The sequence below is a fragment of the Ictalurus punctatus genome, chromosome 28 (genome assembly GCF_001660625.3).
Source record: "Ictalurus punctatus breed USDA103 chromosome 28, Coco_2.0, whole genome shotgun sequence".
In the NCBI taxonomy this organism is placed as follows: Eukaryota; Metazoa; Chordata; class Actinopteri; order Siluriformes; family Ictaluridae; genus Ictalurus; species Ictalurus punctatus.
Genome location: NC_030443.2, coordinates 7,956,542 through 7,984,254, shown reverse-complemented (window position 1 = coordinate 7,984,254; position 27,713 = coordinate 7,956,542). Strand labels below are relative to the sequence as shown.

At 41.2% G+C, this 27,713-nt stretch overlaps 1 protein-coding gene across 2 annotated transcripts in view; it reads right to left on the bottom strand.

Moving 5' to 3' along the window:
- The window catches only part of mapkap1 (MAPK associated protein 1), a 97,268-nt gene extending 73,062 nt beyond the window's left edge, over positions 1 to 24,206 (bottom strand). Inside the window, exons 1-6 of one of the 2 annotated variants that reach the window (XM_047151764.2) lie at positions 24,041 to 24,205; positions 19,775 to 20,202; positions 12,061 to 12,121; positions 11,570 to 11,659; positions 11,317 to 11,465; positions 9,506 to 9,678 (exon numbers count right to left, since the gene is read on the bottom strand). In XM_047151764.2, coding sequence (XP_047007720.1) covers positions 9,506 to 9,678; positions 11,317 to 11,465; positions 11,570 to 11,659; positions 12,061 to 12,121; positions 19,775 to 19,873 — 572 coding nt within the window. In that variant the 5' untranslated portion in view covers positions 19,874 to 20,202; positions 24,041 to 24,205. Of the gene's footprint in view, positions 1 to 9,505; positions 9,679 to 11,316; positions 11,466 to 11,569; positions 11,660 to 12,060; positions 12,122 to 19,774; positions 20,203 to 24,040 lie in introns of both variants that reach the window. The other variant, XM_017460346.3, reaches the window with a different exon arrangement.
- Between the last annotated feature and the right edge of the window lie 3,507 nt (positions 24,207 to 27,713).

The following is a 27,713-nucleotide window of genomic DNA, read 5'->3' as shown; positions in this document are numbered from 1 at the left end:
CGAGAGAGAGAGGGGGAAAAAATAAATAAATAAATAAATAAAAATAAAAAAAATAAATAAATAAAAAGGAACCCCACAAAATGGACCACACCCTGCAACACCTGCTGGAGACCAGCCTCCAGCAGCACGCCGTGACACAGCAGCTTGCCGAGAGCCTTCAGGTCGCCACACAGACACTGATCGCCATGAGGACTGAGACCCCCGCCGCCTCCATGCCTCTCCCCGACGCAACCAGCGAGATCCGCCGCCTACTACCCCCCCCTTGGCCCCGAAGAGGACCTCGAGGCGTACTTCGAGACCTTCGAGAGTATCGCCCGCCGGGAGGGGTGGGACTGTGACGACTGGCCCTGTGCCCTTGGTCCCCTGCTCACGGGAGAGGCCCGAACAGCCTACTATGCCCTCGAGCCGGAGGAGGCCACGGACTACCTGGCGATGAAGGAGGGAGTCCTGGCGTGGTGTGGCCGAACCCCTGGACAGGCAGCTACTGAATTCCATCGTAGGGTTTATCGATCAGGTGCCCGACCACGTTGCCAGATGAACGCCCTCATCCGGATCACCAAACGATGGCTCCGACCGGATCGGCATACCGCCTCGGAGGTGGCGGAGAAGGTGGCGGTCGACCGTTTCCTGAGAGCACTACCCCGGGCAGAGAGACAGGCCGTGGGGGCCCACGCCCCAACTACGCCCCAGGAACTCCTGACTGCCCTGGAGCGAACCTTGGCCACCCTGGAGCTCGACTCCGGGGAGCAGCAGCACCTCGATCGGCCCCTCGGTGCCCAGGGCCCCCGGTCCGACCGCCAGACCCGGCCCCGCATCTGGAGGAACCCCCAGAGAGCGCCCACTTGTGAACACCCCCGAGACGAGCCCATGCCTACAGAGCCGGAGAGGGAAGCCGCCCGGCTGCTTACAAAACCATGGCTGGCAGGCTGCGCCCTCCATCAGCAGCAACCGCCGGAGGCGCCCTCCGTGATGGTGTGGGTCGAAGGGAGACCGGTAACCACCCTACTGGACACCGGGAGCACGGTGACCCTTGCCCAACCCTCCATCCTGCCTGAGGGGCGCCGCCCAAGCGGGACGCTTACCGTGACCTGCGTCCATGGGGACACCCGGGAGGTCCCCTCAGCTGAGGTCCAGATCCGGAGCGAAGCCGGCACCTGGCCCCTCCAGGTCGGAATCATCCCCGAACTCCCCGTGCCCCTCCTCCTGGGACGAGACTGGCCAGGATTCCGGGTGGTACCGATAGCCGAGCCTCGGAGACCGCGGCGGCGGGGGAAGGGGATCCCAACCTGGCCGGCCTACCTGGCCCAGGACGACGGAGAGGCCACCTCAGAAGGTAAGACCCCCCAAACTACTAACCCTCTGTCGTCTGTCTTTCCCCAGGTAAACCGGGAGGGGAAGTTCGGCCGGGAGCAGAAGGAGGACGACCGGCTGAAGCACTGCTGGGCCCAGGTACGGGTGATAGAGGGGGTCGACCAGAGCCCAGACCTGAGGCTCCCCACATCGTACTTCCTCGTCCGAGGGGCTCTCCTGTACCAACGGGCCTGCCGCCGCGGGAAGCAGGTGGACTTACAGTGAGGGAAAAAAGTATTTGATCCCCTGCTGATTTTGTACGTTTGCCCACTGACAAAGAAATGATCCGTCTATAACTTTAATGGTAGATTTATTTGAACAGTGAGAGACAGAATAACAACAAAAAAATCCAGAAAAACGCATGTCAAAAATGTTATAAATTGATTTGCATTTTAATGAGGGAAATAAGTATTTGACCCCTCTGCAAAACATGACTTAGTACTTGGTTTAAAAACCCTTGTTGGCAATCACAGAGGTCAGACGTTTCTTATAGTTGGCCACCAGGTTTGCACACATCTCAGGAGGGATTTTGTCCCACTCCTCTTTGCAGATCTTCTCCAAATCATTAAGGTTTCGAGGCTGACGTTTGGCAACTCGAACCTTCAGCTCTCTCCACAGATTTTCTATGGGATTTAGGTCTGGAGACTGCCTAGGTCACTCCAGGACCTTAATGTGCTTCTTCTTGAGCCACTCCTTTGTTGCCTTGGCCGTGTGTTTTGGGTCATTGTCATGCTGGAATACCCATCCACGACCCATTTTCAATGCCCTGGCTGAGGGAAGGAGGTTTTCACCCAAGATTTGACGGTAAGTGGCCCCGTCCATCGTCCCTTTGATGCGGTGAAGTTTTCCTGTCCCCTTAGCAGAAAAAAAACCCCAAAGCATAATGTTTCCACCTCTATGTTTGACGGTGGGGATGGTGTTCCAGGGGTCATAGGCAGCATTCCTCCTCCTCCAAACACGGCGAGTTGAGTTGATGCCAAAGAGCTCCATTTTGGTCTCATCTGACCTCAACACTTTCACCCAGTTGTCCTCTGAATCATTCAGATGTTCATTGGCAAACTTCAGATGGGCATGTATATGTGCTTTCTTGAGCAGCGGACCTTGTGCGCGCTGCAGGATTTCAGTCCTTCACGGCGTAGTGTGTTACCAATTGTTTTCTTGGTGACTATGGTCCCAGCTGCCTTGAGATCATTGACAAGATCCTCCCGTGTAGTTCTGGGCTGATTCCTCACTGTTCTCATGATCAATGCAACTCCACGAGGTGAGATCTTGCATGGAGCCCCAGGCCGAGGGAGATTGACAGTTCTTTTGTGTTTCTTCCATTTGCGAATAATCGCACCAACTGTTGTCCCCTTCTCACCAAGCTGCTTGGCAATGGTCTTGTAGCCCATTCCAGACTTGTGTAGGTCTACAATCTTGTCCCTGACATCCTTGGAGAGCTCTTTGGTCTTGGCCATGGTGGAGAGTTTGGAATTTGATTGATTGATTGCTTCTGTGGACAGGTGTCTTTTATACAGGTAACAAACTGATATTAGGAGCACTCCCTTTAAGAGTGTGCTCCTAATCTCAGCTCGTTACCTGTATAAAAGACACCTGGGAGCCAGAAATCTTTCTGATTGAGAGGGGGTCAAATACTTTTTTCCCTCATTAAAATGCAAATTAATTTATAAAATTTTTGACATGCGTTTTTCTGGATTTTTTTTGTTGTTATTCTGTCTCTCAGTGTTCAAATACAACTACCATTAAAATTATAGACTGATCATTTCTTTGTCAGTGGGCAAACGTACAAAATCAGCAGGGGATCAAATACTTTTTTCCCTCACTGTACTGGTGGTGCCCCGAGCCAAGACAGCCGTCTTATTACACCTAGCCCACACCCATCCCCTCGGCGGCCACCTGGGGGCCCGAAATACCCTGGAGAAACTGCGGGACCGCTTCGTGTGGCCCGGGATGGACGCGGAGGTCCGGGCCTTTTGCCAACAGTGCCCGCAGTGCCAACGCACGGCCCCGCGGAGGCCCCCGCCGGCGCCCCTGATACCCCTGCCCATTATCGGCGTCCCGTTTGAGCGAGTGGGCATGGATCTCGTGGGGCCCCTACCCAAGTCTGCCCGGGGCCATGAATACATCCTGGTCCTGGTCAACTACGCCACTCGGTACCCTGAGGCGGTGCCGCTCCGCAAGGCCACCTCGCAAAACATCGCCAGGGAGCTGGTACTCCTCTTCAGTCAAGTGGGGATCCCCAAGGACGTGTTGACCGACCAAGGTACGCCTTTTGTCTCGAAGCTAATGGCGGATGTGTGTCGTATGTTACAGGTGAAGCACCTCCGGACGTCCGTCTACCACCCCCAAACCGACAGGCTTGTTGAGAGGTTCAATCAGACCCTCAAGCGGATGCTGCGCCGGGTGGTGGACGAGGAGGGGAGGAACTGGGACCTCCTCCTCCCCTACGTACTCTTCGCCGTTCGGGAGTGCCCCCAGGCGTCCACGGGCTTCACGCCCTTCGAGCTCCTGTTCGGGCTGTGGCCGCGGGGATTGTTGGATGTAGCCCGAGAAGCCTGGGAGGAGCAACCATCCCCCTTCCGCTCCGTCGTCGAGTACGTGCAGGACATGCAAGCAAGGATTGACAGGGTGGGCCCCATCGTCCGGGAGCACATGCTGGTGGCGCAGGAGGAGCAGAAGAAGGTATACAACCGCCCCGCACAGCCCTGGGAATTCCAGCCGGGGGGACCGGGTCCTCCTGTTAGTGCCCAGCAGCGCCTGCAAGTTCCTCGCCCGGTGGCAAGGTCCATACACTGTCCTCGAGCGCCGGGGCCCAGTCAACTACCGCCTACAGCAGCCCGGTAAGCCGAAGGACGAGAAGCTATACCATGTAAACCTGCTGAAAAAGTGGGTGGAACCAACCCCGGTGGTGTCGGCGTTCGCAGCTCAGGACTCGGACCGGGGCAAGGGTACCTTGGTCGGCTTCGGGGAGGACCTCACCCCCGCCCAAAGACAGGAGCTTACCGAGCTGATTGACCAGTTTGCAGATGTGTTTTCGGCTTCCCCGGGAATGACTCAGCTGGTCCAGCATGAAATCAAGACTCCTCCCGGTGTAGTGGTGAGACAAAGGCCATACCGTGTCCCCGAGGCCCGGCGCCAGGCCATCGAGGAGGAAGTCAGTCGCATGCTGCGGGACCACATCATCGAGGAGTCCAGCAGCCCCTGGTCCAGCCCCATCGTCGTCGTGCCGAAGCCGGATGGAAGCATGAGGCTATGCATTGACTTCCGGAGGCTGAACCAGGTGTCGGAGTTTGACAGCTACCCCCTCCCCAGAGTGGACGACCTGATCGAGAGGCTGGGGAGAGCCCGATTCATATCGACCCTGGACTTCACCAAAGGCTATTGGCAAGTGGCGCTCGCACCGGAGGCAAGGCCCAAGACAGCCTTTAGCACGGCCACCGGCCACTGGCAGTACCTGGTTCTCCCCTTTGGGCTGCACGGGGCGCCCGCCACGTTCCAGCGGCTAATGGACATCCTCCTGCGACCCCACCGACAGTTTGCCGCGGCCTACCTGGACGACGTGGTCATACACTCCTCCACCTGGGCTGACCACCTGTTCCACCCCAGGGAGGTCCTGAAAGCCCTCCGGGAGGCCGGCCTGACGGCGAACCCAAAGAAATGCCACCTAGGGCTGACGGAAGCCCAGTACCTGGGATACCGCATCGGACGGGGAATGCTGAAGCCCCAACAAAAAAAGATCGAGGCTGTGAAGGACTACCCACGTCCGACATCGAAAAAACAGGTACGTGCCTTCTTGGGATTGGCGGGCTACTACCGCAGGTTCGTGCCTAACTTTTCTGCTGTAGCCTCTCCCCTCTCAGACCTTACAAAGAAGGGCCAGCCAGACCAGGTGAGGTGGACAGCCGATGCAGAAAGGGCCTTCCAGGCCCTAAAAGAGGCCCTCACCAGCGCGCCGATACTCCGCAACCCGGACTTTGACCTCCCGTTCACTGTACATACTGATGCTTCCGAGACCGGGCTGGGCGCCGTCCTCTCCCAGACCTTCGACGGGGAAGAACACCCAGTCCTCTACATCAGCCGGAAGCTGTCCCCGGCCGAGAGGAAGTATGCGGCGGTCGAGCGGGAGGCACTAGCAATAAAATGGGCCATCGAGGAGCTGAGATACTATCTGGCGGGCAGGCACTTCGTCCTCATAACAGACCACGCCCCCCTGCAGTGGATGGCCAAGGCGAATGACACCAACGCCCGGGTAACCCGCTGGTTCCTCGCCTTACAAGACTTCTCCTTTCAGGTTAAGCACCGGGCGGGGGCCCAGCATGGTAACGCGGATGGGCTCTCACGACGAGACGCCCTCTGGGCCCACCACCGAGCGGCAGTAGGCTCGGAGCTGAGGGGGGGGTACTGTCGCGACGGGCAGAGAGCCGGCGCACACAAGAGGGAAAACGCTCCTTCTCCAACTGCCGCACCGGCACGACGTGGGCAGCTTCCTGCCGAACATTCCGCCAGCCGGAAGGACCGCTGCGGCAGGGCGGGACTGACGCGACTCCGGCCAGCGATTGGCGGATCCAACGGGGAAGTCCCACCACTCAGGCGACGGCGGAGGAGGATAAAAGGGCGCGCTTCCGGCCGGGAAGGGGAAGAGAATATCGTAGCGTCAAGACGGACTCCGTGCGTGTTTGCAGCGATTCGCAATCTCCGATCACGACGGTAACCTCACGCCCCACGCTAATCTCTCTCTCTCTCCAGGAGGTACAAGCGCGGACGAGACCGCCGGATAGTGAGAGTCGCACACACGGAGGACGCCGGCCCGGGAAAACCCCCGCCCCGCCTCGGGAATCCCGCCTCCGCCACGAGTAGACTCCGCCGACCGTCACGCCTCCACAAAACCCCGCACTCATCCACTTATAACCCATTCACCTCACCCTAGCCACAATAAACCACCGCTTGCAAACATCCTTCTGTCTCCTGTGGGTCTGTACCCCGCCCTTCCCCGGGCTAATTCCTCACTATATATATATATATATATATATATATATATATATATATATATATATATAAATAATATATATATATATATATATATATATATATATATATATATATATATATATATATATATACATACATACATACATACATACATACATACATACACACACACACACACACAGTATCTCACAAAAGTGAGTACACCCCTCACATTTTTGTAAATATTTGATTATATCTTTTCATGTGATAACACTGAAGAAATGACACTTTGCTTCAATGTAAAGTAGTGAGTGTACAGCTTGTGTAACGGTGTAAATTTGCTGTTCCCTCAAAATAACTCAACACACAGCCATTAATGTCTAAACCGTTGGCAACAAAAGTGAGTACACCCTTAAGTGAAAATGTCCAAATTGGGCCCAATTAGCCATTTTCCCTCCCTGGTGTCATGTGACTTGTTGGTGTTACAAGATCTCAGGTGTGAATGGGGAGCAGGTGTGTTAAATTTGGTGTCCTCGCTCTCACACTCCCTCATACTGGTCATTGGAAGGTCAACATGGCACCTCATGGCAAAGGCCTCTCTGAGAATCTGAAAAAAGAATTGTTGCTCTACATAAAGATGGCCTAGGCTATAAGAAGATTGCCAAGACCTGACACCGAGCTGCAGCACGGTGGCCAAGACCATACCGCGGTTTAACAGGACAAGTTCCACTCAGAACAGGCCTCGCCATGGTCGACCAAAGAAGTTGAGTGCACATACTCAGCGTCAGCCTGTCAGTGCTCAGACCATACGCCGCACACTGAATCAAATTGGTCTGAATGGCTGTCGTCCCTGAAGGAAGCCTCTTCTAAAGATGATGCACAAGAAAGCCGACAAACAGTTTGCTGAAGACAAGCAGACTAAGGACATGGATTACTGGAACCATGTGCTGTGGTCTGATGAGACCAAGATAAATTTATTTGGTTCAGATGGTGTCAAGCATGTGTGGAGACAACCAGGTGAGGAGTACAAAGACAAGTGTGTCTTGCCTACAGTCAAGCATGGTTTTGGGAGTGTCATGGTCTGGGGCTGCATGAGTGCTGCCGGCACTGGGGAGCTACAGTTCATTGAGGGAACCATGAGTGCCAACATGTACAGTGACATACTGAAGCAGAGCATGATCCCAGCATGTATTCCAGCATGATAACGACCCCAAACACACCTCCAAGATGACCACTGCCTTGCTAAAGAAGCTGAGGGTGAAGGTGATGGACTGGCCAAGCATGTCTCCAGACCTAAACCCTATTGAGCATCTGTGGGGCATCCTTAAATGGAAGATGGAGGAGCACAAGGTCTCTAACCTTCACCAGCTCCGTGATGTCGTCATGGAGGAGTGGAAGAGGACTCCAGTGGCAACCTGTGAAGCTCTGATGAACTCCATGCCCAAGAGGGTTAAGGGAATGCTGGAAAATAATGGTGGCCACACAAAATATTGACACTTTGGGAACAATTTGGACATTTTCACTTAGGGGTGTACTCACTTTTGTTGTTTAGACATTAATGGCTGTGTGTTGAGTTATTTTGAGGGGACAGCAAATTTACACTGTTATACAAGCTGTACACTCACTACTTTACATTGTAGCAAAGTGTCATTTCTTCAGTGTTGTCACATGAAAAGATATAATCAAATATTTACAAAAATGTGAGGGGTGTACTCACTTTTGTGAGATACTCTATCTAGCTATCTATCTATCTATATATACACATCTATCTATCTATCTCTCTCTCTCTCTCTCTCTCTCTCTCTCTCTCTCTATCTCTATATATATATATATATATATATATATATATATATATATATATATATATATATATATATATATATCGTGTATATATATATATATATATATATATATATATATATATATATAAAAACACACACACACACACACACACGGTGGCTAAATGGTTAGCACGTTCGCCTCACACCTCCAGGGTCGGGGTTCGATTAGCTTCCACTGTTATGCTGATGATACACAGTTGTATGTTTCAGCGAAGCCAGAGGACAGACAGCAGCTTAATAAAGTTTAGGAATGTGTAAAGGACATTAGACGTTGGATGCTAACTAACTTCCTTTTACTTAATTCTGATAAGACAGAAGTACTTGTATTAGGACCACGTGTAGCTAGAAGTAAGCATTTTGATCACATAGTAACTCTGGATGGACACTCTGTTTCATCATGTGCAGCAGTAAAAGACCTTGGTGTGATTATTGACTCCAGTCTATCATTTGATGCTCATGTAGATAATATTACTAGGATAGTCTTCTTTTATCTCAGAAATTTTTCTAAGATAAGAAATATATTGTCACTACATGATGCAGAAATAGTTCATGCTTTTGTCACCTCTAGACTAGATTACTGTAATGCCTTACTGTCTGGATGTTCCAGTAGGTACATAAACAAACTCCAGATAATCCAGAATGCAGCTGCTAGAGTCCCAACTAGAACCAGAAGATACGACCACACGGCTGCATCTAAGGCCAAACAGCCTTCATATAAAACCATAATTAACTTTTTCACACTATCTGTTGTTACCCAGATGAGGATGACCCTTCTGAGTCTGGTTCCTTTCAAGGTTTCTTCCTCTTAACATCTTAGGGAGTTTTTCCTTGCCACCGTCACCACCGGCTTGCTCAACTGTGATAAATTCGCACTTTTAATATCTGTATACCGTGTTAATATATTTCTGTAAAGCTGCTTTGAGACGGTGTCTATTGTAAAAAGTGCTATACAAATAAAATGGAATTTAATTTTCTTTTTGTCTTTTTTTGGCTGCTGTTATGACACCCTAATTTCTCCATCTGGAGATTAATAAAGTATTATCTTATCTCTTATCTTAAACATACAAAGTCTGTTTAGCTTTCCATTTCGCATATCTTTAAAGCTCAAAGTTCTTTTATGGATAACACAAAATAACAAAACTTATGAATATGCAGAATGTTTATCTAAGCTTGAGTCAAGGGGGGGTTAAAATACTCAAGTAAACAGGCCACAAACTTGTGCCAGCTTATACATACATTGATTCAGATTACAAAAATAAACCCTGTCTCAGTTACATAATGGCCGATTGGAAGTCATATTTTCAAATTATTCCTTTATTATTTTTATTTTCATTGTAAGTACTTACTTTAGTTTTGGTTCACGGCCCTCACTGGTGTATTGCCAGCAAATAAGGCCAATAAGATCATGGACTCGAGCATTGGCCATTGTCACCACCATCATAGGATGCAACTTCTCCTGGGTAGACTGCATTGAGAGGTAGACATCTATTTTTTTGGTTGCTGTTGTACCTACATGACCCTATACAGGAAAAAGCACAAATAAATAAATAATAAAAATCCTGACGGTTATTATACGATGTCTTCTCATCTTTGCATCTGAACTTCAGTTACCCACCTTTAAAAGGTAGTTTTATTTTATCAAAGATTTGTAAGAATTTAAAACTATGCGGTACTAAAGTCAGACTGAAATGGAGTTGAGCAATCAGAATCTATTTGTTATGATTTCTTATTACATATTTTTTCTTTGTTCTATTACATATACATATAACACAGCAGTCATTATGTCAACATTTCTGTAATGTCAGACAAAGAATTCCAGCATTCTGAATTTGAAAACCAAATTGATGTGCGAAGTGTCTCACTGCCTACTAGGGCTGCACAATTAATCGAATATTGATCTCGATTATGATTTTGACTGCCCACAATGTTTAAAGTTCGTCCTATGCTCATAGAAAACTGTGCTGCATATCAAGTCAAGTGCTTCCTAAACTTACAGCCAGTCACCATAGAGTGGCACCAGGATGACATCATTTTGTAATGCCAAAACTTGGAAACAAGTTAGCATTTTAGCACTCACGCTGCGAGCTCCAACGCTTGTGCGAGGGGAAACCATGACACTAACATGTTGCGAAATGGGACTACACACGTTGGTGGGGACATTAAACGTCATCATGCCGAACAGGAAAAAACTTAGCAGATAAACTGGTTCTGGTATGCTGTTCACAATTCACAAAAAAAGTGGATGAACATTCATCCACAGAGTAAATCTGTATTATAGAAAACGTTTTTAAATCAAGTTTGGAAAAGTAGTCGGAAGCTTGGTGATGGTGAAGTCGAGCGACCGTGGTGTAGTTCGTTTATAGCATACGGTTAGCTTTTTATTTCTGCCGATTGTATTCAGGCTTCAAACTTCATAAAAGTTGTTAATTTGTGAAAATTATCTTGATGGACAAAACGTGTTAGTATTGTAAACTTTTGTTGATCCTTGAGTTTATTTTTTGCAATAATCCAAAAGCCTATGTGAAAATCCTATTGGGTATTTGTCGAGGAAACCAGTGTGATGCTAACTTCCGGGTTCCGGTACAAAATGAAGTAATCTCTGCACCTCTCTATTGGGTGATTTGGCTGCGTCTCTCCTCCTGTACACACTGTTATTGCCTTTTCTGCATAGGTATGAATTGTTTTCATTTGGTTGATGGCATTTTTATTTACTTATACTATATTTTGGGTACAATTTTATTTATATTTTGCTTCTATGAGATGATGCACTTTAAGGATAAGTCTAATTTGATGCAAAGATTTGTACATTAGCAGGAATGCAGCACAACATGGAAGTGAAAGCAAAGCTCCGTTTATCTAAATGTGAAAGTGCAATAAAAATTTGTTGTCCCTAAAATCAATTAATAATCGTGATCTCTATATTGATTGAAATAATCATGATGATCATTTTGGCCATAATCGTTCAGCCCAACTGCCTACACAAGCTTAACATCAATGAAACAGTTGCATAACTTGTACTACTATCTCTCATTCCAAAATTTGTAAAATTAAAATGTATATATTGATATATCCTTTTATCAGCATTATATCAGCTTCAGAGTTTTTCAACATTTAATTTTTTAAACTTTGCAGAAAAAAACAAATTAATAGTTCAGACCTTGCCATCAAATTTGGAGTACTCATTAAAAGGGTTGTTGAGCTGTTGAGGACACTGCTCTAGGCGCAGTGAGAGGGTGGATTTGGTCCCTGTGCTTCGAGGCCTGTCCTTAAAGTCCTTCTTTTCAAAAAGGAAGCTCAAGTCTTCAGCTAAAGAAATTAAAGCAAAAGTTATGTTATAAAGACAATAATAGTAATACACTTGCATGCATACAATTACAAGAAAATAATCCTTCACATAGGATGAAAAGTACCTGACTGAGACGATGTCCTCTCCTTCCATGGAATGTTTTTACACTTGATCTGGTTCTGTCGTTCCTTTCTTAGCCTTTCCAGCCTTTGAGCTTTACAAGAAATAATAATTAAAGACAATTTGTGACCTTTCCAGATTAAAACATTTTATGCCAGTTGTACTTAAAATACAAAAACATAAGAACTAACTCAGGTCTTATGCTCTATTTAATGGAAGGCCAGACAAAAATTGCAAACATTGTACTTAAAGATTAAGTGTTGGTTGCAAAGATAGCATGTTCCTTTATTATTGTTATGGGTTTTTTTCCCAAATATTACACACCTCAATAATGGAGCACTTAAAAGTGAATTGTGCAATAAGACAAACCGAAGCAATATATAGGTAATAATACTAACGTATATACATATTGCTGGCACATTCTGACTACATGTATAAAATTAGATATCTAAGGCTCTGAGAACAATTTCAGTTCCTCAGTTAATCACTGTTTACCAGTAGGCTTTGGCCCCAAGAAACCATCTTCCTTTCCTATAGAAAAACTGCTCAGATGTTTCTGCAATTTAAAAAAATAGAGATATAAAATAAAACACAAGAAAAAAAAATACCCAACCACGTAAAAAATACTTTCCACCAAATCAACCAACTCCATGCTAGAGCCAGCCAGTACAAACCAGCCATGTTCTTCCCGAAGTCAGTAGAAAGGTCTCTTTAGGGTCCTAAGTTATTGTAACTGTGACCTTAATTCCCTACCACCTGTAAACTGTTCATGTCTTAAGAACTGTTCCACAGGTGCATGTGCAATAATTGTTTATGGTTCACTGAACAAGCATGAAAACACTGTTTAAACCCTTCCCAAGAAGAACTGTAAAGATTGTTTGGATTTCACAAAATTATATGTAAAATACACACTCCTGACAAAGGGACTTTTTTTGCTATTTATATTTTGAAAATGGAAAATGTATTTTAATATGTAGTTATTTATGTCTTAATAGTTATCCATGTTGACATATAGTTATTTATTTTTATTAGGTTATTCGTTTGCAATAAATAGTTTACTCATAAACCTTTGTTTGACTAGTTTATCACTGAACCCGCACCATCACACGCTGCACCAACCACCATCACAAATAAATTCTCAACCTGTGGAAAACACTGCTAACATTGGTTAGTCTTCCTATGCGTACATTTACACACATTCAGGAGCATGAGTACGAGACAAACAATTTTCCACTATTTGGGGATTGTCATGAATACTAAATTCTTATGTATCCAACCTGATAAATGAGGCCCATCATCCACTAGTAGAACACGAATAGGCTATAAACTAAAGCCTTTACTCATTTTCTAATGTCACCAATATTAAGGGCAACATTTTGGTAATAAGAGCACACATTTTTACATTCTCACTAAATGCCTGATAAAAATTCTGAAAAGTCTGTCCGTGTATTTTGTCTGCCTCAAAATGTTATTTTGACGCCAGTGACATTGCCAATCCAATCTCACAATTATTTAAAAGAGATTAAAAACTGTGCTCCTACAAAATATTTTTGCCCCACAAGGAGTGCATCATGACCCAAACGCACATACATAGAACACAGCCACTGACAGTAACTGTAAAATAATTGAATGTAAAACGTTTATACTAGGGATGCACCGAAATGAAAAATTCTTGGCCGAAGCCGAAAATAATGAAAAACTTGGCCGAAAGCCGAAGGCTGAATACCGAACACGTTCTTTCGCGTTTTTTCCATTTATTTTTCCATTTTTTTGACCATTGCATAGATTAAATAGTCAAAATGTGCTTTTTACTATTTTGTCTTGCTATTCAAAGAAAAAAATCAAAATTACAAAAACTACAATTTCAAAATATTTATTTAACACTGAACATTTTTTTTTCCATTCCAGCAGGCATAGGCTACGAACAAGGCAGAATATAACTTTAAATAAATAAATGAGTAAAATAAAAATATTTTTGTGGGGTCATCTTTGAGCACCCCTTGAATAGCCTATGTTAGGCCTATAACTGACTGCTGAAAGAATGTAACACTCTGTAGCCTACAACAAAAAAGTGCATTAAGAAGTGCATTGACGAGTGCAAAAATGGTTCTATTCGGTTGATTATATTGGGGATATGTACCGCACGCGTCCCTGTACACCTCACGGAGTATTACAGTAGATAGTGGATTTGTCTGCCTGCCCTTAAATAAATACGTCTTTACCTGCTTCTGTACTCTACTCCCTTACATATCATGACGTGAGAGAAACAAAACCAACGCACAGTAAACATCCGAAGAGCACATAGCTCATGCACGCGCGCGCCCCCTCATCGAGGTCGTGACATTTGCGCGTCTCACTCTGGTTTCTAGGCTATTTGGTTGCGTCATCCAACACATCATTGTTCGGTCAAATTTATTCGGCCTTTTCACTTATTCAGCCGAACACCGAATGTACTGTTTTTTTTGCTATTTTCGGCCGAATAATTTCGGTTGCCGAACATTCGGTGCATCCTTAGTTTATACGGTTATTATTCTACTATATAACAGAAGCGGAATAAAGAAAAGCAGCTGAAGTATGAATTAACAAATTAAATACTTTCCTTTAGTCACAAACTATTCTCCCTCTTCATTTAAGAACTGGATGACTATAATTAGAAGGGAAATAAATAAATAAATAAATAAATAAATAAATAAATAAATAAATAAATAATGTATTTTAAAAAACGTTAAAAACACAAGCAACACAATGAAAAAGCTGAACATGCTGACCAGACTCATACGCCATGTTATGGTAACGCGGTCATTCAATCTGGCTCCATACATGTTCATAATTTAAGACTACCTTACAAATAACATACAGATAAACTTAATTTTATAAAGAGTGTCCAGTTTGGGACTGAACTTCATTTAGAATCTACAGTAAAAATTAATTCATTAATTGGGATTAATGAAAATCTCTTCATGTAACCAGTGAGGTGTTTAAGAACACTTTTCTGTTATCAATGGAATATTAGACTGCATGTAAACTTAACCACTTGAAAAACCCTGGCTTGTTGTTCTGACAACCTGGGTTTGATAAATATACTTGATTTTCTCACCCTTTATGGTCTTAATAATAATAATAAAAAATAATAATGGAGTGAATAATAAGTTTCACACACCAGCAGTAGCTCCGGAAAGAAATGTAGAAATTAGCTATAACAGTGACAGGATAACTGATTCAGTGATTTGTACTTGAGAATCTCCATTCAGACTGGTTTTATCAGAAGAATTCTCCAATTCATTGAATTGAACCAACTCAAACAACGATTAACTCACGAATCAGATATCATTACATCTCTCAAAATTCACTCGGGACAATTAAAGCAGATTTATATGATTACATTACATTTCGATTGATTCCTCACAGAAAACTGTTGCAAGGCTTCAGAAAGCTTGAATATAATCGAAACACTGGACTAGTTTTACTAGGGCTGCACGATTATGGTCAAAATGATAATCACGATTATTCCTTGAATTTAGGGGCAACATATTTTTATTGCACTTTCATATTTAAATAAACAGACCACTGCTTTCACCCCCATGTTGTGCTACATTCCAGCGAAAATGTACAAATCTTCGCATCAAATTAGACTTAAAGTGTATCATCTCGTAGAAGCAAAATATAAATAAAATTGTACCCAAAATATAGGATAAGTAAAAATAAATATGCCACCAACCAAATGAAAATATGCAATCAAATATAACAATATGCAACTAAATGAAAACAATTCAGGTGTACGCAGAAAAGGCAATAACAGTTTACAGGAGAAGAGAAGCGGCCAATAGAGAGGTGCATATCATTTTGTACTTGAACCCAGAAGTTAGCATCACACTGGTTCCCTCAACAAAAACCCAATAGGATTTTCCGAAAGGCTTTTTGATTAATGCAAAAAAAAAAGCTTTGTGATCAATAAAACTTTACAATATTAAAAAACTGTTTTGTCCATCAAGATAATTATCACAAATGAACACAACTTTTATGAAGTTTGAAGCCTAAATACAAAAAAGATAACCGTATGCTATAAACTAACTACAGCACGGTCACTTGACTTCAATGTCACCATCACCAAGCTTTTTGGGGAATTGTGAACAGCATACCTGAACCAGTTTATCTGCAAAGTTTTTTCATGTTCAGTATGATGACGTTTAATGTCCCCAACAACGTCTTTTGTCCCATTTAGAAGCAAGTTAGTGTCATGATTACCCCTCACGCAAGCGCTGTAGCTGGAAGCGTGCTTCAGGGTTATTTAGTAACTTTCTACATGTGTATTGGTTATGATTTCTGTCCCGTCTCCGCCCCGTATTGCCATTGGTTGTTCCCTTATGTGTCATCATTAGTCTCAGCTGTTTTGTGTTCACCCATAATTACGTTTGTCATTTAAACCCCTTGTATCTCTTTGCTCGGCACGAACTATTATGTGAGTTTTCCGTGTACCAAGCCTTTGTACATACTGTTCTCGACCTTGTTGTTTAATTCTTGTTTTACCTTGTTTATGCCCATTTGCCGATCGCCTGACCTTTTGCTTGTTTTTGACCACGCTATTGTCTCCCATTTTCGATTTGTCTGGCTCTCTTCAATAAAGCTCTTATCTGCACTTGCACCCGTCCTAAACCCTCATTACGTGACAGTTAGCAACCGCCTTTTTCAATAAACATAAAAGCTTTTTAAAAAAAATCATGAATTGGGTTTTACTGGCATATTTAATGTCGTAGAATAAAACATGAAAATATTTTGAGATTGTGTTCAACACAGGCTTTTAACCAAAATCTCATTCAAAAAACTGATTGATTTGGGACGATGGATCTGAAGGGCTAAAATGCTAACTCGTTTCTGGGGTTTGGCATTACAAAATGACGTCATCGCTGCGCCACTCTATGGTGATTGGTTGTAAGTTTAGGAAGCGCTTGATTTGATATACAGCAGAGTTTCTTTGATCGGAAGACGAACTTTAAACATCAATATCGTAGTCGATCATGTTCATGTTATCGTGGGCAGTCAAAATCGTAAGCGCGATCACAATTCAATTAATTGTGCAGCCCTAAGTTTTATTGTCGTTTGGTGCTTTTCTGTCCTTTTTGAACCACAATGCTCCATTCCTATTGCTCGATTGCATGGAACATACATGCCTGGAAATACTGTGTTCCAACTTCCAAGGATAAACACTGGGGTGAGTAACTGATGAAATTTCTATTTTATGTTAATTATAACAGAGCTTCATATGGGCTAGCTTCAGAATCATAAAACAAAAATAAAAACAAACATAAATTTGAAAAACTGGGTGACTAGCTATCTTCCCCATCTTGCGCTCTCCTCTTTTTCTTTCCTCTTTTGGTATCCTGATTTTGTCGGCGCCATCTCTTGCCATCTACCTGCATGTACAGTGGCGGAGCCAGAGGGGTGTCAGGGTTGTCCAGTGCCACCCCGACATTTTATTCGCTACTGGCAATTGCTGATGCCAATTGACACATTTCACATCATTCTTGTCAAAAGAGGGGACATTCACTGACCGCATGTGCAGTTTTCAAATCAAGGATGAGCCGAGTACGAGAGAATATGGATGCAAGTAGGGCTGGGTGGTACAGCTAAAAATTTATCACAGTATAATGTTTCATGAAATAAAATAAAATGCTGTATTTTACGAAACAATTGGTGTATCTTTACAAAACTCGGTAGGTGTTGTTGGCACAATGAATGGGCTCAAAAAGATTCAGGACATTTCAGGCTATTTTTAAAAATGCTAATAGCCATTTACTCCTTTTGCCTACCGTCATGAGTCCGATCTTGACAGATTCCGTAGTTCATACCAAGAACAATGATACCAATTATGTCATGATCGAGCAAACTTTCTGTACGCCATTTTTAAATGTTTTGAAAACCTACTTTTTCGAACACCCCCCAGACTATCTATCTGATTTGCACGAAAATTGGCCTGCATCATCTCACGGCACGACAAAGAGTTATTCACAGAATTTTGATAAACCATAATGTTGTCGAATGGTGCTTCAATGAATTCAAGAAAGAACACGCAAAACTGAACTTAAGACTATCTCCACAACGCTTTGAGGGATTGTGACAAAACTGGTAATTGTCATCAACATTAGGCCCTGAGGTTACCTGCAGCATTTTGGAACACTGCTCACTACTGGTCAGGAGACAGCAAAAATGGCTTTTTTGGCTTATAACTCTTGAACTCTTTTCTGCATGTTAACGATCATGCCCAGATGTTACCTGAGCAGTTTCAGAACAGCGCCACATACTGGAAAAAAATTCTAAGAAGCAGCTTTTTTTTTTTTAAACATATTTTTTACATTTATTTAAATGTTTGTTTTTTTATGATCGAACTTTTAAATTTTCTAACATTTCAAACACTGTTCATTGGACTTTAACCAAAAACATGTCACAAAGCTCTTTGTGCTGCTCATGGTGCCGATAATTGGCTTGACCCCGGTATTGCTGCTTGCAGCTATATTTATTAGGGATTACCAATACCAATTTTGCCACTGTCGGACTGCCAAGTGCCGAGTTTTAATACGGCAAGTACCACTCACTCACACTTTCATCAGGAAATGTACATGTCTAGTTATTATTATTATTGGGGGCCAAGCACCAAAGGTGCATGGTCACCTATTGTAATCTTTAGCTTTCTTATTATTAGGAGCCAAGGCACCGAAGGTACATAGGCACCTATTTTAATCAGTGTTATTATTATTAAGGGCCAAACACTAAAGGTGCATAGGCACCTCTTGTAATCTTTAGTGTTACTAGAGGTCAAGCCCCAAAGTTGTGACGACCCCTATTGTTTTCGTTAGTTTTCTTTTTCTTCTTCTAGTCTTATGAAACTCGTCTAATTACATTCCTTGGGTCATACTGAGAACATGGATACCAATTTTGACATAGTCAGACAAACTTCCTGTACGCATTTTGATTTTCTTTAAAAACCTACTTTTTTGAACTCCTCAAACTCTGTCCGATTTCACTAACTTCGAAAGAGTTCATCATCAGACTATGCCGGCAAAAAGTTAACAAAAGCTTTTTGATAAACCAAACCATTCTCAAATAACGGGCATACAAATTCAATGGCGATCATGATGAAACAGATGCAAGGTTATATCTCTGTACTGCATTTGTAGAAGTCATTGCAATCGTAATTTGAGGGTACCCGAATTATTATGGAATAGCGCCAGTTTGGGGTCAAAAATTCTAATACAATTTCAAAAATGCTTTTGATTACTTTTGCCCATTATCATGAGACTGGTCTTGCTAGATATTGTAAGTCATGCCGATAACAAATGATACCACCTATGCCATAGTCCATTGAACTTGCTGTTTGCATTTTGAATTTCATTGAAAACCTCTGCTTTCAAACTCCTCCTAGACCCCTGGCCTGATTTTCACCAAATTCAACTCAGATCACCCTCAGACGATGCCTGCAAAATGTATGGATTGTGCGTTGATATAACTTATCATTTAATGCATCAACAAATTTGATTGCATGATGCTAAAACGATTCAGAGGCTGTATCTGAGCAAGCTTTGGCATACTGACACCAAACTTTGGGTGTCATTGTGACCCCACACTGACCACAATACATCAATTTGGTCACAGCACCAATTGGTCATACATAAGCAATTAAATCATAATTGATTGTATTTATAATTTTTCATCCATTTTGCCTAAAATTATATTACACAGACATTCTTTAGTTAAACAATACAAGGAGTCTGGCTGGATAACACAAACACAGTGTCATTATTAAATTTCAATTATTGCACTTTTATAATTAAGCAAGATCGCACAAGCAAGAGGGTGGCTATACTGAATATCGGCACAGCGGTGATTCGGCTGTAGGTACAAGCTCGCAGGGCGAGTACATGCTTACATCTCTTGACAGAAAAAAAATTACAAAATGAAATTATCAGACAAATAGAAATAAAGGGGGGGGGGTCAAAGAAACAAATGAAAACAAAAGAGACTAAAACCAAAGAAGGGAGGCTAAGAAAGAGCAAAAAATTTAATTTGCATATTATGCTCAGATTGTATATGGAACTGTGAGGAATAAGAGTCACTATATTTTTAACCCAGTTACCTTTAGACAACTGCTTCAAGGTACATTCCAATCAACACACAAGATTTAGGACCCAAAATCATGGTAAAAAAAGTCGCCTACCTGTGTTGGAGCGACGACGGATGCCAAAGTCCCAACTGGAAGTGATGTCCACGGACTGAGAAAGGTCAAAGGGCTGCACATCTCCACTAACAATGCCATCCCCTAACAAACCCATTAATCCACTGCCAGCAGATATGGCACCTAAATAACACTTCTCTAAGTCAACATCATGGTCAATCAGCACCATCTCACACATCCCTGAGTCATCACTAGTCACATGAGACTGTCGGATGTGGGCCAGTATGATGGTGGGATTGTCAAGGAAAGCCATTCTCATTGGCACCTCCTGCTACGGCTTTCTTAAACCATCCAACCCTCCACTTCCTTTCATTCACTTTCATCGGATTCTGGCACTCAAAAAAGATCTGATGGTTCTTCACCAGTTATCATTTGTTGTTTCCCCTCAGCAGTGGAGCGTTTGTGGTTGCCTGAGGAAATGATATTTATCAAGTAAATTTAAGTACATTTAAGATGTTAAACAACATATTACATGATGCATCTAAGACAAATTATGAGGACACCATGTGAACAGTATTTAATATATTAAGACGTACTCACTACTGTTATAGACACTCACTTTCATACCAACATACACACTGCAAATTAATTAATTAATCATGCATAATGTAGACAAGTTAAACATTACAAATCTAATTACTAGTTGTACAAATATGTTTACATGATGCCTATTAAGTAGGTAACTTCAGTAGTCCAGTGGCTGTAATTCCAAAGTTACAAAGGAAAAAGCAGCAAAAAGTGTCTTAGTAAGGTTTTGGCCCATCACAAGGCACCAAATAGGTAAAGATCTGGTGCCTGAAGGGCATAGAATATGATTTATATGATTTTCTTCCTTATCAATCCATTCACCAATATTTTGTGCCCTGTGTATGGGTAGAAGAAAAAAGCACCACAATATGACAATATATTTATTCAGAGAGTGTTCAGAGTATTAAAAAATAAATAAATAAATAAAATAAAAATTAAAAATTCCTCAATGCATCACCTTCGTCACCCATGTTACAAAATCTGGTGGGGAAACAGGCCAGTGAGGTACCAGATTACATACCTAGCCAGCGATCATAATGAATATTTTCATGAAATGCTAGTTTGTTTACAGTTTCACACAAATCACGTTACCAGATAATGCACATAACGGAGTCAAGTTTGATACAGCAAGTTAACTAACAGAGTGATTTGTAATACTATGATATAGTATATGCTAGCAATCAATTATACTATATGCTAGCAAATAATTGATGGATAGACAGATATGCCCAATTTTAATTTGATGGTATCATGCAATCAGCCCCCCCAAAAAAATTCTCTCTGGATCGGAATGTTGGAAACTGAAATCAGTTAACTCTATGGAAAAAGGTTGAAAGTGCTTTTTTTGTTCATACAACAAAATATAAAAAGTCATTCAGTAATACAATTATAGGGTGGATTGTGCTTTACGGTTTTATTTTCTTTCAGTGTGTAAGCTAATGTATACAGAATAATTTTATTTAAGGTTTTTCTTTTTATTTTATTTCATATTTTGTTATCCTAGTTAGGCTAGCAATGTTTTCTGTTCATAGCAGTAATAAAAAGGTAAGGAATTTTTTGTCAAAGTATGAATATTGTTGCCTAGATCTAGAAAAGAAAGTCAGTTGATCAATAGGAAATATATTTCACTACAGTTGTAGACAATTTGTAAAACATATGGATAAAGTGGATAACAGATGCAATATACATTTTTATGTTATATTCACAACTGTATAAATTAAGCATAATACTCTACTGGCTGCTTATAAGTCCAAACATTTAGCAGATTCCAGTTTAAATTTCAGTTCAACCACTACGTTTGAGCTTTTACACTGCTACGACCATGCCACTGACATACGCTCATTTTTTGTTGTAAAATTCTGTCCCCCCCGCTGTGCCTTCTTGGATCTTCTGGTTAGCAACACTGGTATCTCTGTAATCCTCTGGGAGACAGTCAGTACGTTTACGTGGACAACAATAATCCAATATTAACCCGATTAAGACAATATTCTGATTAGGAAACTTCCATGTAAACAGAGATTAGTGACTACATTTACATGGACAGCAGCATGACAAATAATTAACTGCACTTGAAGCTTTTGGAAAATTAAAAATGAAACACCCAAAACTATATACGGTACCATAACAAAGACGAACTGTATGTAGGTACATGAAACTCTGGAGGGAACGTCAGACGGCGTGGTGTTGGGACGTAATGATGTGTGCTGTTAATCGAACTATGTTCTATAATATGTAAAATGGGAACATTAAAGCAGTATTCTAAAAGCGACTCATGTGAACACCTTAATTACAATATTGTCTTACTCAGAATAAGGTCAATGATTAGATTACTGCTGTCCATGTAAACCAAGTCAGTGTTGGTACTACCAGAAAAATCAGGTCACAAGGAGGGGAACAGGAGCAGACTACCAGATGTGTTTCTTGCCCAATTTGTACTACATATTAGAGATGCACTGATACTAAATTTCTCAGCCGATACCGATAACCGATTATTCAGAGTGATATCAGCCGATACCGATAGTTCTGTCTTTAATACCTTCTTTTAAATGAATAATAATTAATTCCCCAATTCCGAAAAAAATGCAAATAAAAACTTTATTCTCTCCATTTCAACAAGTTGTTTCACAGTTACTGATCTCATAGAGAAAAAACATTACTCAAATTAACATTAACACATGAACTAAATTCTGAAGATTAAATTAAGATTTAATTTATTGAATGTTATTAATTCATATTAACAATGACTGAATTCTTTTATAAAAAATTTTTTTTTTTTTAAACTCCTGTTAGGTTTCACACTCACCACAAACAAAAGCATTTCTACTTTATTATTAACATCAAACTGGTAATATATATTAAACTTTTTTATGATATTAAATGATATTAACATTAACTGGATATGAAATATACTACTCTACAAATATTTTTCTGTGCAATATATACTTTTTTGTCAACTCATCTTAATCTAAATCTTTCAACGGTGTACTGGAACGGCAAAAGAATTTTAGACTCAACGCCGAAGCTCCCACTTCACTGCTACAACAGCCGGTTTAAAATTTTATCAGTGCAGAGATTACAGACTACATTTTTGTAATCACACAAGGTACATCATCTTTACACACAGATTACACAAATCGATGCGTTTTTCCGCCCTCTTTTGATTGACAGTATACAATCAACCCTGATCATCGGATGTTTTTAAACTATCAGCCAATAGCATGCAAAATTACATAGTAGAGATGCACCGACGTATCGACCGATATATCAGTGCATCTCAACTATGTAGTAGTACTGTTTTTCAATTCAACTGAATTCAATTTTATTCAGTGCACCAGGCAAGCATAAAATAAGGTCACATTATGAAAAATACTAACACAAACCCTACAATATAAACAAAAAAATGTCAAAAATTCTTTTATTAGATTATTTAATTACTTTTTTAAAGTGTCTAACCCTTACTTAATATGGAATATGTTTTCAAATATTGTATTCTCTAAGTGGGTGATCTCCAAGTGATTTATGCAATTACAATATATCAAAACTACCATTTAAGCTATGACATTCTCATAAACATGTTATAAGTCCTGATCTATAAACTCAATTTTAGTTGAAAATACCAATATGATCAATTTTACAAAATAAATCTACATTTCAAAATTGCCCAATTGGCAAAAGGACAAACATACTTTTTATTTTAAATCATTGAAAGAGAATTCGCCGTGGAAACTGATGCTATTCCTAACAGAGTGGCTGCACATTTAAAGGTTTATACTAAGCGCCTCTCCTCACTGTTTGTTGCACAAAATGCGCTAACGTTTTTGACTGCCAATATTCCAGTGGTGTAACAAAAAAATATTAATTTGGCTATTTTGGGACATTCGTTGATACGCGATGTGACGTCACACAAGCGTCTCAAATTCTCTTGACCTTCTGTCCAAAAGCCACAGCGAAGACCATCTTTATTTCATATTTATTAATGATATAATAATTAATCTAACGAGGACACCAAGCTAGGATAGTTAGTTAGTTAGTCCATACGAGCTTGGACTGGTCAGCGAGTTTTTTTCTCTGACTAGCGTTTTTTTCTGTCAAAGTAACGTCTAATGTGCAGCCAAAGTTAGTTAGCTATTATGCTAGCACACGATAGTCAGTAAGGCTTTGGCATAGTCTCCCAATGTTATTCAGCTGCTAGGAAAGAGTTTGTAAATGAACCAACATTACCTTCATGCATAATCAACTCGATGGTTGAATATATTCAACACAATAAGCACAAGCACGCGAGTAAAGTGCAAGTTAATCAGCGCTTCTAAAATGTCACAATCAAAATCTTCTGTGATAAAGCGTTACGTTATGCCACAATCAAATTTGACCACTTTACTTCCGGCTTGGAAGTATCTCGTCAAAATAAAAGCGCTCGCTCGCTCTCTCGCTCTCTCTCCGTCTCGATCTATCTCTGTCTATCTGTCTATCTGCATATATATATATATAGGCAGATCAAGATATCTGCATATATATATAGGCAGATCAAGATATATATATATATATATATATATATATATATATATATATATATATATATATATATATATATATATATATATATATATATATATATATATAACTAGGCCCGCGGGCCAAAGTTGGCCCGTGGTGACTTTTGATTTGGCCTACCATGCCATATATGAGAAGAGGCAAAGTGTTGACAAAGAATGAATTAAACTGGAAGAATATGGCTGGTATTACAACTGATGGAGTCCCGGCAATGGTGGGGAGGAAATCTGGCCTTGGCCTTGATACCTTGGTGTCTCAAAGTCAGTGAATGTGGGAGGAAAGTGGTAAAGTACTACTGTATTTTACATCAAGTACAGCTATGTGCCAAATCCATCAGTCTTGTGGATGTGATGCGTGACTTTGTGTTGTTTTTTTTGTGTTGTTAAGAACTCAAACACAAATTTAAGTTCCTTCCCTTGACAGACTTCAACAAATGTGTCCCACCAAACAGGTACCTAAAGATGTGCAAACAGGCACAAGTGATGCTGTCTCTGTTTGGCATACCTACCTCTGTGAGCAGACTTTCAGTCTGATGAACTTAAACAAGTGTAAACTGAGAAGCAAACTAACTGACTCTCACCTACATAATACCACCCTGACTTTGTCAGTAAGTCAGCTGCAGCCCAATTTGGAAACGACTTTTGAAAAATAAGGACCAGCTTCATGTCTATCATTAGATGTCACAGATATTGCAAGCATATGGATGCATTGCTTATAGCTTGAATTATTAGGCATTGAACTCTACTGTACTATAAATGGGATTGTTTCTATGTTTTCATTGTAATATAAAACTTGGAAAATAAATCTGCCATAGTTAAGCAGATTACAGAGTAATGTTTTCTATTTATTTATTTTTAAATATTATAAATGAGTGGAACCATGGCAACTTTAATTTTAATATAATACATTTTGGTATAATGTAACGTTTACTTTCGGCCCACGGCCCTCAATAAAGTTTGGTTTTTGTCATTTCACAGGAAAAACTTTGGGCACCTCTGGAATAGAGGCTACTTTCCCTATTTAATGCCTGTTTTACAAAACACGCCACTGGTTGAGTAAGATCCGCCATCTTATTTAGTGCTGAAAAACAGCGCTTTGCACTGTTAACACACAATAAGTACTGCAGATTGACGCTGTGACTGAATAATAGAAAAGTTGTTACAGCCGCGAAAGTCATTCTTCACCTCCCCCCTCCCCCTCTCTCTCTCTCGCTCTCTATCTACATTTGAAAATAATGCACACCTTCTGACCAGCCACATTTGAGAATTCAAGCACGCTGTGGTATAACATGATATAAAATCATTAATATTATTAATATTATAATATACACTCCCCGTCCACTTTATTAGGAACACCTGCACATTCATGCAGTTATGTACATGATAGCAGTGCAATGCAAAAAATCATGCAGATACAGGTCAAGAGTTTCAGTTAATATTCACGGCACACATCAGAATGTAGAAAAAGTGTGATCTCTGTGACTTTGATCGTTGCATGGATGTTGGTACCAGAAGGGATAGTTTGAGTATTTCATAAACTGCTAAACTCCTGGAATTTTCAGCAGCAGCGATGACCTGCTTACACACAAGAAAGGGGGAGAAAAATTATGAGTCATCATGCATGTCACCAAGCAGAATGGCAAATGATTGACATACGGCACCTCGTGTCAGAAGTGGCACATCTTTTTTACTCATCCTTTCTTTTTACTGAACTGCTGAGAAAACTTAAACGATCAGATTTTACTTTCTTTTTTCTTGTAAGCGATTACTATTGGGGAGAGTTATGGTTGGCATAAGTCATCAAAGTTTTATTTTGACAGGTTAGATATTAACGATAGGTGTGTTCCTTCACATAGATCAATCCAATCAAACTTATCTTGACAGATGAAGGTTCAAGATTAATAATGTTTGGTTTGTTCCTACATATAAATAAGTCCAATCTGTAACCACACCTCTATGGTACTATTTGTTGGAAACCTCTATAAATCCTGTATAAGCTGTAAAAAGCACTGTTGTGCTGCTAACATTTTCCTCCTCCAGTCTCTGGTTAGCTTGCTCGTCATCTTCCACAAATTCTTTACCCTGATTCTCCCCCTGGCTCCGTTTGAAGAACCTTTGAATAGATGACACATCTCTTTTTCATTTGTGTTTACTACAACCACTTCTCTCACTCATTTTGAACTAGGACAACTACCACAGTCCCCCCGATTCAGTGCTGGGTTATTTGAAGACAGTGCCGGCTTTCCACACTTGTGCTTGACCAATTATATCATTCTGTTTAGAATGATAGGCAGCAGCTATTTGCACTAAGTGTAAACAGTGATAGATGCTATTTACACTAAATGACAATAGCAGCATTTTCTTAATGATATGCTATTTACACTAAGTGAAAATAAATAGGGGTATTATTCTATTTACAGTTCTTTGCAATATTTTCAAATAGATGTTAGATGCTACTTATACTTATAAATAGTGGCAAATACTATTTGCACGTCAGTATGGTTGTACATTAACAGGATGCAGTAATAACAGTGTAAATGACTATATTTATTAAAATTATTAAATGGATACCATCTTATTGGGACAATAAAGCCCTTCCTACACCTACCCCTCACTGATAAACACTTTATTATTAAACAGTCGTTAGGCACTTTATTTCCACTTTTCAAATATTTTCTTCATTTTTATTGAAATTAAACGTCTTTCCAATCTGATATGTGATGGGAAAAGGGAGAAGAGCAAGTTTGGCAAAAGGTGGATTCAAACTCGGTCAAACGCGTCAAAGGCTACTTTCAGGTGCCACACTCCCTATGGTCTACATCACTGTAGACATTAAATGGGGCGTGTCTTTTTTAAATTTGTGTGGCCCAACCAGACATTGCCCTCCGTTTTCAGCAATGTAAAAAAATTTTAAAAAGAAAGAAAAGGAAAAAAAAATTCTTCCCCTCACTTGGGCCCCAAGTGCGCATGGGTCCCTGGGCCCGTGCCCATAATGCCCACTGGATAATCCGTCCCAGCATAACACTGATAAATAATAAGGCTTAAGTAAATGATTAATGTCTATAGTACACGTACATTTTAAATCCGGTTCTGGTGTGTTCCCATACACATAAGTCTGATTAAGTAATAAGGTCATAATAATGATTTTCCATACACATACAAAAAGATACTCCCTGATCAATCAGAATAAAGAAATCTAAAATGCTCCATCCCAGTAGGTGGCAGGTTTTAGAAGAAGAAGAAGAAGACCACACCCACCCTCTTAATTTTTCTTTTTAAATACTCTGTATGTGGAATACTTTGTATGAGTGTTCAACTATGGCTGCTTGTCCGAATGCACCGAT